Source organism: Gavia stellata, chromosome 1 (genome assembly GCF_030936135.1).
Source record: "Gavia stellata isolate bGavSte3 chromosome 1, bGavSte3.hap2, whole genome shotgun sequence".
NCBI lineage: Eukaryota > Metazoa > Chordata > Aves > Gaviiformes > Gaviidae > Gavia > Gavia stellata.
In genome coordinates, this window is record NC_082594.1 from 74,893,033 (window position 1) to 74,907,066 (window position 14,034).

The following is a 14,034-nucleotide window of genomic DNA, read 5'->3' on the forward strand; positions in this document are numbered from 1 at the left end:
AGACACTAGTTTTGCTTCATTAATTACCCATACACAAGAGTGACAGGATATGGTGTTTTGTGGTTTTGGTTTGGTTTTTTTTTTAAACTAAAGACATGGTGTGTGACCCACACCCTCCCAGCTCAGAAGAAGAGAATAGACTCTGAATTGAGCAACATCTACAGCACTCTTTAGAAAAGGAGAAGCGGCAGCAGCATGCCATATAGTATAGAAAAAGAGCACACGCTTAGTGTTATAAAGATGAAGAAAGCCAAGCACCAGGTTAATTTGGTATCAAGGAAAGCACAGTGTCACCTGAAATACAGCCAGCGGCTTTCACTCATCTCTTCCACCGATGGAACACGGTCACCAACTCTGGTACAGTACAAGAATGGAATGTGAGTAACAAAATGCTCATGAGACAGTAGCTTTACAGAGCTCCCTAGCAAACCAAAATAAACCAACAAAAAAACCCCTACCCAATTAAAAAAAAAGACAAAGCATACAAGAATAAGAATGGCAGAACAATGACAAAGTGACAAAAATCATAAAAATTAACAACAGCAGCACTTTATGATTGATATGTCCAGTAATATTATTCAATTGTTCAGCTTCAGGCTGGCAAAACACCTGTGTTCATCACAGGCTACCTCCCACAGAAAATTAGATTCAATAGCTCTCAAGAGAGCTGCTACACAGAGACAGAGCTGATCTAAGACAATTCCTACCACTTCAGACCTGCAAATGGTCTAAAAGAGAAAAAGTCATTAGAGAAAGTAAGCACAGGAAGCTATGCAGATGTGAGAGAGGCCATCAATACTGCCTAGTTTCAGAGCAGTCCAAAACAATGCATACTAAATAACTCAGTTGGTTTAACTAACAATTGACTAACAATCTTTAACATAATTAGTCTCCAGTCATAGCAGAGTGTGCTTTTTCTCCTTGCTTTGCCTTTTTCAATTGTACTTAAAAAAACCAAAAACATAAGTGAAAGCATGTTTGGTTTCTAGTACTTTCCATGTAAATTCCTTAGCAGCTTGTGGTTTGTTTTTTTTTTTTTTCCTCCCTGTTTTTCCATGAAGGCATGCTACATGAACTATATACTGCTTATGTGAAATAAAAGCCCAGATTATCAGAAATCCACTGAGGCCTCAATTTACAAAGAACAGGTGTACACATCCTGATTGCAGGATCACATCTTCACGAACCAAATATTTAAGGCCATAGCTTGCGGTACAAAGAGCATGCACTCATGTAATTGTTGAAGGCCGAGGCAAATACCAGACTTTGGATAGATTTGTTTTGGATTCCTGGTTCAATAGCTCTTCTCCCATACCGACACACTCCAGGTCGGAGCACTCTGCTCTGAAAGGCCAATGCTGAGATGGCTCTGCATATGTAGCAAAAACTAAAATTAAAAACTGCTCAATAACTTCCCTTCTATGACTTCTTTCTTTTTACTGTATCTTTGCCAAGTTAGTATACTGAAGTTTTCCCAGATGTCTATAATGAGTGCAGCATTTTTGGAAAAATTTAGCTATTTTGGAAGAGTTCAACTGTTTCTCAGGAGATGGCTGAGAAAGACGACAATTCCTACTGCCATGTTTAAAAAAAAAACCTAATCACTAAAAAACCCTGGAATTAGGAAAAGTTGTTTCAAGTTGGTTTTAGGGTACCTTTGGGTATCCTTTACTTGACCTAACCAAGATATTGACTCCTGAAACTGCCTGCTGAGGTTTGCCAGAGCCTGGCAGTTAAATACATATCACCCATGTGCTTTAGATGTATCTCAACCCAGCTCCTATAAGGTCTGGGCCTTCCCCACACTTCTCTCTGGTGTGAATTGCTATGTTTCAGAGCACAAGAACAGAGGTAAGGAAGCATCTCACATGCTTACTTTCAAACATCCAAAAGAGGAAGCAAACTGTTTCCTACCAAGGGAAAAACCCAGAGGAGTGAGGCTGGAGATTCAGAGGCTGTATTGCACCTCCATTAAGAGAGATTCAAGATTGATGATGAGAAACTAGAGATTGAGAAAGAAGGAAGATGGGAAAAAACTAGATAGGGAAAGACAACTGAAGAAAACAGTGCAGAAAAAGGAGAAAGCCCACAACAGAGGGCAAGGGACAGAAACTGTGTCTGTGCATCTGCCCTTTAAGGGCAGCAGAGAGTAGCTAGAAGGCAGGCTTAGGAAAGGCCAAAACTCAAGTGAAGGACCTAAGCTGTAGAATAATGGAAACAGGGTGCAAAACTGAAGGACGTGACCTCCTATCAGGCATCCCCCACCCCAGTCCCGGACGTAACACAAGGCTGGATCCCAGCATCAACACTTGCCTCCTGGCATCACAGCACAATAAGGCATGGTATTTAAGAAATGCACATTTTATCATTGGACCACCCTGGATAAGATAATAGAGTATAATCTGAGACTTCCACCAAGCTCTCAGTTTTACCACCATCCCAGATAGCTGTTCTGTGAGCTACCTACCTATGTGAGTTAGTGTTTCCAGATTTCTTTTTCAGTTTGTTCACTTAAAGAGAATAAAAACCCACTAGATAAAAAGCTCTTAAAAAGATTGTATTTATAAAGTCAGGCATAAGGCACTACATATCTAAGTTGACATTGTCTGTGCAACCTTTAACTCTTCTGGTAGAACGATACCTAAAATCTTTTAAATTGAAATATATAATGCTCACATCAAGATTTAGAAAGAGGTTGTTAACTGAAATTACTTCATTAAAATAAACATAAACTTCCTCATTTGAAGCAGTTTATGAAGGAGGAGAAGGTATTAATCTACATGTTGCTTCATTCAACATAAAAAGAACCAGGTCAATAACCTCTAATGAAAAATGGAAAAAACATTATTTTACAATACAAATACTAGGAGTTCCCTTTTTTCCTGTGACAGATAAAGGAAAGGATAAGTCAGCTACTTTTCTGAAAAGAGGAACTTTGCCAGTGGTTTTGATTTACAGGCCTCTCAAGTTTGCTGAAACTGTTAAAAATTCAGGCAGGAAATTGTTTCTTTGTTTTAGTCTCAAAGGATGAGACTATAATTTTAATATTCAAGTCATGCTTTAGTTTCTAAGAAAAATCTATTAGAAAAGTATAACTGTTTACCACTCACACGCTTGGATACGTCTCACTGATAGACAGCCAAGAAATTCAAACACTTGACATCATGGTTTTAACTCCAGTGTCTGGTGTTAATTTTTAACTTGCTTAGCACCAAGTGGCAGAAACCAGAAGCATCTAAAGATCCCATTATTTTTTACTCTGATTTTGCTGTCATGACCTCACTTTCCCAACCAGTTAAGCAGTAAACTAAAGTTAAGTCTCTGCTACAAACCATAGGTCCTTTGCTTAGCTGTACATTTAAGCCTGATCGGTGGACCCAGGTACACTAATAACATACCCTATCTGGAAAGATACCTGCTCTTCTGATTACTGAGACATTCAGAACAGAGCAAGGGGAGGCAGAGGGCATTTTTGCTCATTTTCCTTCTTATACTACTTTTTACTTTACCAAAACTTAGTTTTCATGTCACAGCCTCTCCATTTCTCACCTACTTTTAATGCATTTCACATCATGGGAGAGAAAGGACCACCAGAAGTAAAGAACAAAGCATGCATCCCAATTGCTGTGCAATTAATGGTACAGCCAGAGGCATGTGCCTCTGCGCCACAGCAAAGCAATTCTGGATCCTTATATAGGCATTGCCCTGTGCGTGCACACAACTGCCTCCCAGTGAACATAGTGGTATCAAGCCAGGCTGAAAGTCTTGGCTGGAGTCAGCTCTCTGGTACTGTTCTACTTAAATCATGCAGGCACAACCTTAAATCAGACCCTTTGGTGTTGACGTCTGTAGCAGCTCCTCTGACTTGCCCAGTACAACAGACATGCATCTGCAGTTCCTACAGAAGAAACTCAGCCCATTGCAGCCCACAGGAACTACTGAAGGTGCCAGCCAGAAACCCCACTGTTGGGCAGACCAGTACCCACAGGATTAAAGTAACGCCACTTGGCCACACAATAACCAGGCAAGCTAAACCAGCCTAAAGGGTCAGTCAGCTTGGTCGACTCTTCATTAAAGCAGGCCCTTGTCTTCTCCTCACCTCCACACTGCAGCAAGACCAACTACTTCATGAGGACTTTGTAATGGCTGACTGGCTTTCCATCTTTCCTTCCACGAAAGCCAAAGTCAACCAGGATACAACTGGCATGAACTTCACACCAGAGTTGGACTTTTAAGAGTCCACACAAATCCTGACATTTAAAGTCCAACACGCAAATAGCATTAGTTTCCTACATCCCTTCACTTTATCTAGGAAGCAAACCACTTTTTATCTTTTAACCTCTTTTCTGCTAAATAATCCTGTATGGGAGCACTACTTATTTCCAGCCTCCTGCAATCTAACCTAATGGCCAAGGCTCAGAAAGCATCCCAGACCACCCCAGGGACAGGTTACCTACTGCACAGCCTCAGGACTGCATCAGCACTACACACTGTACTGCTGAACAAGGCACTGGGACAGCATCTCATCTTCATCTCCTCCTACCTACCTCTTCAATTGGGTAGAAAGGGATGGAAAAGAGAAAAGCAGCATATTTGTAAAATTCAGCTGGAAACTAATTTGTCCCTTTCTTAAATCTGTAAGGTCATACAGGACTTGGAGCCCTTTCTGATGGAAAGCTCGATCACAGAGGGTACTTTACCAGCACCAAGTTTCTAATTCTCGATCAGCTGCACACAGCTGCCACCTCCTGGCACAAATCTGATTTCATGTGGTCTCAAAAAGTGCAGCCTCCATCATTAATAGAGCCGTGCCTATCAAGGCAGCTGTAGGCAGACCCATGCAGTTCTCTAAAATGCTTACTATGTAGAGTTCCCTTGTTTACATTATATCCTTTCCTTAACAGGGAAGCTAACCGTTTATTTGCTGTCAACCATACCAAACAAATGACAGTTAAAATTACTGCTTACTAGCAAGGGTGGGTAGATGTCCCAAAAAACTACAACTACACACTCAAAACTGTGGTTCAGCCAACTGCCTTTTGGCAGCTACTCCTCTAGGAATGGTATCATAGCCTTCCCAGCTGTTCTGCCTTGTTGGCCACATTAATGATTTTTGCTAGCACAGCCTACCTGAAGGGCAAGCCTGGAATGGATACAGTGTTAGCCCTTTCTCCCTTCAAGAGCAATTCATCAGCCAGGCTCATGGAGTCTCATTAATGAACCAGATTAGTCCTGATAAAGCAGTAAGTGCATATTCTTGGATGCTTCCACAAACTGCTTCCTAGGCTCCATGGAGGGAGGGAGAAGCTGCTACCTCAGAACTAGTTTCCAGTTGGCCAGGAGCTGGGCCACATGCTAGAATTCAGTCCTGTCCTACTGCCGACGACTGAAAGAGCCCTGTGGCAGTGGTAATGGTTGACTGTACTCAGAAGCTGCATTCTGATATAGGCAGACTGAACGCAATTCCTCTTCACTTAGTTGTTCAGCAGCACATCCTGTCCCTTGCTGGATGACAAGGTTTGAAGGAAATACCCAGCTATACTCCCTCAACAGAAGAGGTGCAGGCAGCAGGGCAGAAGATGCCAGCACCTACGCTGAGAGCGATTAGAGACCTGGCTGCAGCCATGCTTTGGAAGATCCTTTGGAATCCACTCAAGTGGAGATCAGACCAGGGATATCCTCACATCGGCCATTGCAGAGGCTGTAAGCAGGTCTTGCCAGACTTGGCTCAGCCACTGCAAGCAGACTGCAGGCAGTGTTCTTACCTATGTACTGCTGGCCAGAACTCATCCCCTCTTCCCTTGTACCCCATGCCTTGGACAGTCTATGCACACTGCCGGTTATACAGACACCGTGCCTGCCCTGCTTGTGGAGGTGTATTAGTACCGTTGTTCCTTATATACCACCAGACAGAAATCTCCTTCTGTTGTCAGAGGTGCCAAATGGAAACACATTTTTAAAGTCGTTACACAGCTCTCACGTGGGAACAGAAACCAGTCAGGCTGAGCTTAGAAATATTATTAAGATGTGGAATCTCACGATCATTAATAACACAACTGCACTGGCATCGTTTTTGTTGTTGACTTCACACCAGGTGTTGCATTACCTGTTGCTAGTGCTAGTGACATGACCTTTGGAGAGCCTGACTACATGGCTAACCAAACATTTGGAACTTGCATTTAAAACATTTGGAAATTGCATTTAAAGACAGTTTTAAAGGACAGAAATGGATTCATTTGGCACCAAAAAAAAGGAAACCATGATTTCCCAATGTTTGCTGTTAGTCAGAGCTGAGATACTGTAAATCACATGCCTGTCTCTGGCTAGAGGCATGCTACCTTCAATGAGAAAAGTTCACAAGCATTTCTGGGAGTCCTATCCATCTTTTTTTTTGCCAACCTAGAAAGCACCTGCTACCTATGGCCACAAGTGGTTCACTTAAGTTCTCCAAAAGCAGCACCAGTCCCTAAGAATGATCAGTTCTTCCAAAGACCGAAACTGGTTTTACCCAAGATTGTTTTTTCCTATCTTATCACAAGACAATGGGATACAAATCCTGGTTAGCACAATTAAAAAGCAAGATAAAGTAAGCCTTCGAGTGCCAAAAAGCACAAATAATTTACATATGAAAAATGCACTGAAGGGTTTGTACAGCGTGTATTGTTTTAATTCCACTTTATTTACCTTTGCCCCCCAACTGCCAAAACTTTCACAGAATGGTAACATATGCGGTCTTTAACAATGATTGATGCATGATTCTCTAGCACTTTTGTTGATAAGTATCCTCAAATATTAATATACTTGCAGTCCAAAAGTACTAGGTATTGGCCAGGATTTACAGACAAACGCCTGTAATCATGCTACTTACCATTTTCACAGGTCTCCTCAAAGCAGGAGGAAACACACCCAGAAGACTAGCAGGGTCCCATTTATCCCAGTCGTTCAGATAACATCAGGTTTGTTTGGATAGATGTTTAAAGTGCCTTCAGTTTTGCACCACCCACTAAAGACTCTATTTAACTTAAAAAACGTAACAGGGCCATTACCAAGAGCCAAAAGGCAGGGAAATGTCTTAGTATAATAGGAAGAGGAGTTTATATGGGACCCGATAGATTAATACTTTCTTTTTAATATAGGGACTGCTGTATCAGGCAACAGTATTCAGCCCTACTGGGCTGACATGGACCTAGATACCTACTTGTAGAGCATCAGAGAGCTTTAGGCTGAATCCCAGCAGCATCAGTACATTTTCTTCAACAGCCTGCACTAGCACCTTCCTCTATAAAACAATGTTCTAAATACCTAGAACACCTCTAGCAAGCATCAAACAAGTTCTGTAGGACTATGCCCGATTAGCACAGTTGTCACTTGAAAAGTGATGTTTCCCTAGCATACAGTTGCATACTGACCTGATGTTCAGCCATGACAGCATGGGAGTTGTTCCTCCACCGACAATCCACACAGTGAAAAAGACTATGAGGAGAGTTGTTGAGAACATCATTTGATGTGAGTAGGTAGCAGTATCTCGTATAGCCAGAGCAAATGCCATGGCTCCCCTGAGACCTATGTGAAAGAAGGAAATAGCAGAACCTCAGAAGTGCAACCATGCCTATTTATACACAGCATCTTTCCTTGCTCCCTCCCTGCCATGCAGACACAAAGTGACAGGCAGAAAGCACTGCACTCTGGCTAGTTTTAATTCCTTCCATTTCCCTGACAAATTATGCCCCGGAATTACTTAGAACATAATTTGGCCTGGTAGTTTTCTGTAACTTACAGAATCAACAAGTGCTAAGAAAAGGTGTAAGTATTTCCAGAAACTAACAGGAAAAAAATGCAAAACCAAATAAGTTGTGGACAACAGCAAAACGTATTACGGAAATCAAGCAGCTCCCTCAATCCGAATGAAAACGCACACTTTTCCAGTTGATTCCATAACTGAAGTATGAGTTCTTGATATGAAATTGTTATCAACTGGAAAAATATTGATGTTAACAACATGTTCACAGGCAGACTATATTCCAACCCCCCTCCCTCCTGATTATGAAACTCCACTAGTAAGGACAAGCCATGCATTTGGTCACCTGCAGACTTCTTTAGGGGAATCACAGAGTCGTTAAGATTGGAAGGGATCTCTAGAGGTCATCTGGTCCAACTCCCCTGCTCAAGCAGGGTCACCTGGAGTAGGTTGCCTAGGACCACGTCCAGATGGCTTTTGAATATCTCCAAGGATGGAGATGCCACAACCTCTCTGGGCAACCTGTGCCAGTGCTTGGACACAGTAAAAAAATGTTTCCTGATGTTCGGAAGCAACCTCCTGTGATTCAGTTTGTGCCCATTGCCGCTGGTCCTGTCACTAGGCACCACTGGAAATAGCCTGGCTCCCTCTTCTTTAGACCCTCTTGTGTACAGAGGCATCCCTGGCACTTCTTGAGGATGCACATGTTTAGACATGCAGACACACACTCCATGATTTACTTTAAATGACAAATTTAAACAGTTATCTGTGTGACAGAAATCGTAAGGGAGTTTAAGTCAAATACCTCACTTTCTCCAACTAAGTGGGAGAGGGCAGCCATAAATACGCCTCGATTTTCTCAGCAGATACCTGTTTCTGCACAACGTGTACATCATCTCAGCTAGAAATAACCTTCTGGTAGAGATGCATCTCAATTCCCCCATTCCCTTCAGATGTGCTTCAAATGAAAATACTCTACTCCCAACATAAGGTGACTGCTTGCCACCAGCAGCTGGCATTTCAAGATGTCACTCTTCCCAGACATGACACACTTTCTGTAAATGTTGAAAGATAATGATGGCACACTGCAACAACCTTAAGTCTTCTATTCAGGATGCATGGATGTGGATTATAAAAGCAGAAGGTAGTACTATAAATTGCTTATGAGATAAAAAAATAAGATTGAGTTAAAAATAAGATTTTTCGCTTTACCAAACATTTTTGCTTTTACCTGAAAACATCATCATGTGCTGAAAGTTCCAGCTGATCTTATGCCTTCTGCCCAGATTCAACAAGAAGGAGAGAGGGTATATGTGTGCAGCTCTGCCCAAAAAGATTGCAATCTGTTCACAGCTGAGGGTTAAGGATTTCACTTTCCTGAGGTATATACTCTTGGGTACCTGGCTCTAACATGAAGCTTCTGTTTTAGTGAGAGGTTTACATCATGATATCAAGTGTTCTTGTTATCTCTGTCTATATAAAACAGACTTTCACCAGTTATGTGCATACAGAACTCATAGCACAAAATGCAAATTTTAACTAATAGAACCAAGTTTTTTAACGCACAGTGAAATTACACCTAGTATTAAAATTACCAGTTGCACAAATGAAGACTTTACTTTAAAAAATTCACACTTCAAACAACTATCACCACCACCATTCGATTATGTGTTTTGGACCAACAGAAATGCAGTCCCATGTACAGAAGGAAAACCAACGTAAGACCAGCAAGTGGCCACCTCATTACGGCTCCTGCAGAGGCAAAAATCTCATACTGGCTGGCAAGCACGTAAGAGTACAGAGTTACTAAGATGATAAATCCAAAAACCGCTTGTCAGCACTAGAATTAAGTTCAAAAAGAGTAGTAAGAGAGTATTGCAGAAATTCATGACAGTAGGTGGTAAGCTCCTTCCCTCCCTTACCATGGTGTAAAACATCCAGTGGTTCCAGTGAAGAAGAAAGCTGAATACACCCTCCACTGTCTAAGAAACACTTTGGGACAAACTAGAGTGATGTACTGAAATACTGTAAAACACCAACACAACCAGAAGCCCAAAACACACTGATCATTTGCTGCTGGGATAACAACATTAGAAGAATGAAACAGCTCTCTTATGGAAAAGAAATAAAACCGTGTAAGAGCTCTAGATACCACAGGGTTGTTGCCATAGCTAAAGTAAAGCAATACCATCTGCAGGAAATTATGTCTCTAAGAAAATAGGATTTTTATTATTACTTTGTTCAAAAAACTTCATATAATTATTCCAAACAACTTTTATAGTCCTTTTGAAGACTGCAGAAATCAGACATCAGAAGCCATCGTGACCAATGTACGTAGGAATAATGGCTAGGATTTTGTCAATAACGCTGAGGCTTTAGCTGTGCCTTTGCAGTCCAAACTTTCTCTTTCAACAGCTAATTATGCTTCTACATTTCACTCCCACAAGGTGTTAACTCTAAGGGGACAGTAGCTGTTGAGGTGCTAGTACTAGCTACCTTCCTCATAAAGGTAGGAAAACACTCAAGAGGCAACAGAGGTTAAGTGCAGTGGTAGAAAAAGACGTGAAAAATGTAATAAAAGGTCGGCGGGTAGGAAGAGAAAGGAACAAAATAAATACTGACAAGAAACCCAAGACAGATAGTGTAACCTGAGACGGGACAGAAGGCCACAGGAAAGATGAAAAATTACAATGCTTAGTATACCAGATGCAATTATTCTGTTCATGTCTTTATCTGATGGCTGCAGGGCTCTGGAGCTTTTTTTTAGGTCAGAAGAACAGACCTGAGGAGACACAGGAGAAAATTTATTACTGTTTCAGAAAAAAAAAAGTAAATGGCCAAAGGAAAATAAAGACAAATGTGATAAATTCCTGGAAGCAGTACACAGATGAGAGAAAATAGTTGAAAGAAGAAGAAAAAAGAAGTACATTCTGGATTAAGCCATCTTTATATGTCCTTTCACTGGGTTTTATCTCATTGCCAATAGCCTGCAGCAGGCAAAGAATAATCAAGGCTGGAAGATGAGTTCCCATTGCTTCATGCACAGTTTTAATTGCTCTGCATTTTCAAGCAGCCAGGAATATAGTGAAGAAATAGGTACATAAGCTATTTCAACAGGAGTGGGGTGCAGAGAGGAATCTAGCTGATTCCCAGCTTACACGAGTGTGACTACTACAAAAGTGTTCAGTTCTGGGGAATTCGAGAGCCAGGTACCATCAGCCAGCAACAATGGTAACTGGACACCCACCTCCAACACCAGCACCTTTCAGCAGTATGTAACCTTCATGTCATGGTCTGCACCACAGCCCAGTTCCTTCCTCCTCCCATCACCCAAGAACTTGACCTCTGCCTTTGAGGCATTGCTCAAAGATATTCTGTTCATCCACGATCCTCTGTATTTACTTGAAGTTTGTTTGTTTTCTTCAAGGGACCATTGGAAGTGAAGAGAAAAAATTAAGCCTTTCTAGGCCCCTACAGTTTAAATACAAAAGCAACGCAAGCACTGCTGGCTGCCAATAGCTAAGTCACACATTAAAGCATATTCATTTATTTAGCTGTTGAAATTATGTGACTTCTAACACTTGCTCAGGTGCAGAGCCAACATCTATGTGGCACAGAGGCCTTTGGGATTTGATGTAAGGGGTAGCCAAAGATTGTTCTCAAAATTCTTATGCATGCAAGACATGAAGCAAACTAAGGTCAACCTCCATCCTCTATTTGGTAGAACCAACAGACACCACAAGTTTTCAGGCACATAAGACAGAGAAACCTCACACAAAGTGAAAAAGGATACAAAAGCTCCAATGATGAAAACTGGGCTGAATATGTGTTTCTGGAAAGTAAACAGTGCCAAACCCATATAAGAAAATATGAAGTTCTCTGCCAGGAAGTGCAATACCTCAAAGAGCTAGGGAGAAAACAGTCATGTGTTAATGGCCAAGCAATAAAGCTGCTTTTCAAAAACAAATCATACACAGAATACTACAGCAATACAATGTACAAAAGGTGAAAGACAGTCTTGCCTGCTTAGTGCGACTTCTTGATTCAACCGACAAATTATTGTATGTATAATGCGCCTGGGTAATTCCACAGAAGAGGACAGCCACCACACCTGTGAACAGAATCACATGTAAAAATCAGGCCGTTTACTGTGTAAGCTCAACACATTTACCCTTCAAGTTCTATTAAATTAACCTTGAGATTTTATGAACCTTATTTTCAGCTGAGTTAGATTTCAGGTTGGAATCGGGGGGTAGTTGGGCATGTGAACCAAACCAGTGCTTTAAAAGCCACACAGTGAGCTTCACCTTTGATGGCACTGTACAGAACATAGAAAAGCTTAAAGCACCAACATCTTGTTTCTCATCAGAAAGTTCCAATGAGAAAGGGGAAAAATTGATGCTAAGACAGACAAGGACTTCTTTCACCATATGCCTGAATCCCAACAACTCACCAGTAAATCCACAAGCTTCTGCAAGCAAGAAAGTGCTCCAGGACATCAAGAAGAAGAGAGCCGTTTCCAGCAGGGGGAAGCAGTGCAACTTGGTAAACTTTGTCACGTTAAGTCATTTGTTAAGGGATCAAAAAATAAATCCTTTGGCTTCTCTGTACCCAGTATTTATGAAAAACACGTTTATGCACTAACAACCAACTCTAGTTGGAAAACAAAACACTTAGTGCTGAAAAACATTAACTCCACCACATCAAGACAAACTTCAGAATCAAGGTCTCCCCTTGCAACAGTCAGTTTTGGGTATTTTTTCTACATATCCATGGCATGACTGTGGCTCCACCTCTTTGAGGTAATATCTTACTCTATGCCACGTTTCCCTGAAAAGTGCCAGGAGGGAAAGGATATATACTTGGAGTTTCTTTTAGATTCTGTGTCTTGGGGATTTTTTTTGTTGTGGTTTGTTTTGTTTGTGGGGTTTTTGGTTGTTGTTTTGGGTTTTGTCACACACACACACACCCCGCCATAAAGATCCCCCCCATCTTTAAATAAAGCATGAAATACATTCAGAAGCATTTAATTCACAGGGCTATTCTTGACTACAGCAACCATAAGATGAAGTAGATTTATCAGAATTTTTCTGCTCAGATTTGTTGACAAGTCTTTTTCAGCAAGTGTGGCTATTTCTGTACTTTTGAGGCGAAACAAATCCTACCTACAACAAAATATATTTCCTCTCCTTGTGTTGATGTGTTTTAGAGTAAAAGCCAACTCAGAGCAGCTCAGTCTTTCAATGGGAAGAAAAAACAAGTTCATCTTCCAGAGGAGAGCAAAACTTGAGGAACGTCAAACACACACTGAATTAACAGTTCATACAGCTACTGAAGAAGTGGAACAGATTTCAGTAGTGTTCAATATAGCTTTTCACATTCTTCAAAAAAGCTATTCACATATTTATAGAATTTTGGGGTTTTTTTCCTCATCACTACTCTGGCCACAGGTAAACACTGAACACTTCACTGTACCTGAGGTGCAGACAGCCATGCACAACTCTACTAGAAGACACAGAAAGAAACCATGTGCTAAGAGGGGTGGTGAAGAGATCCCTGGTCTTTCTGAAAGCTAACAACTAGCACAATCTTCTCTGAAATCCAAGTGGGAGGACAGCAAGGGCACAGCAAGGACACCTGAAACAGTAAGGTGGTAGTGCTCTCCCCTGCTTATATGAAGGCAATGGATACCTCAATGGACACATCAAGGCTGCACCATCATCCAGCACTGGTCTCCATGCGTAAGACAGCTGCATCCTGGGCTCTGCAGCCCTACACAATCTAAAGCTAACGGCAGCACTGCTGCATGGGGAATCATGGCTCCATATGGGATATAGATGTTGAAAGCAATGAACAGCACCACCTTGCACAAGGAAATTCACAGGTCCTGGGAGGTCTGGGGCTCACAGCACTCTTGACTGCCTCCTGCAAGCAGCAGTCAGGTAGCCCAAAAGACTCAGCGGAAACAGGCTCCTGTGGGCTTTATCACAGAATATGGCATTCGCAACAAGCCACAAGGAATTAACACCAGAGGCAAAGAGCTGGTAGTGTTTCAATGGGAGCCTGGTTAGGATGAAGCAATCCTGAGGCCAGCCACCCGCCCCCCACCCGCACATACTTCTTGTTGGCATTCTCTGCTAAATTGGAGGAGGGCAAGAGCTCTGAAACACATAGTCCAGCCACACTGCCAACTGCAACCCTACTTTGTCAGAAGGCTGCACTCTAAACAAAAGCCCAAACCATCATAAAAAAAAAAAATATATATCCATGACAGTTGACATTACACCAAATATAGA

At 41.7% G+C, this 14,034-nt stretch overlaps 1 protein-coding gene across 3 annotated transcripts in view; it reads right to left on the bottom strand.

Moving 5' to 3' along the window:
* SLC9A7 (solute carrier family 9 member A7) overlaps nucleotides 1-14,034 on the bottom strand; it is a 77,058-nt gene that overhangs the window by 17,979 nt on the left and 45,045 nt on the right. For 2 of the 3 annotated variants that reach the window (XM_059836005.1, XM_059836015.1), the window contains exons 8-12: nucleotides 12,192-12,297; nucleotides 11,761-11,849; nucleotides 11,532-11,645; nucleotides 8,970-9,081; nucleotides 7,410-7,563 (exon numbers count right to left, since the gene is read on the bottom strand). In XM_059836005.1, coding sequence (XP_059691988.1) covers nucleotides 7,410-7,563; nucleotides 8,970-9,081; nucleotides 11,532-11,645; nucleotides 11,761-11,849; nucleotides 12,192-12,297 — 575 coding nt within the window. Of the gene's footprint in view, nucleotides 1-294; nucleotides 355-7,409; nucleotides 7,564-8,969; nucleotides 9,082-11,531; nucleotides 11,646-11,760; nucleotides 11,850-12,191; nucleotides 12,298-14,034 lie in introns of all 3 variants that reach the window. The other variant, XM_059835995.1, reaches the window with a different exon arrangement.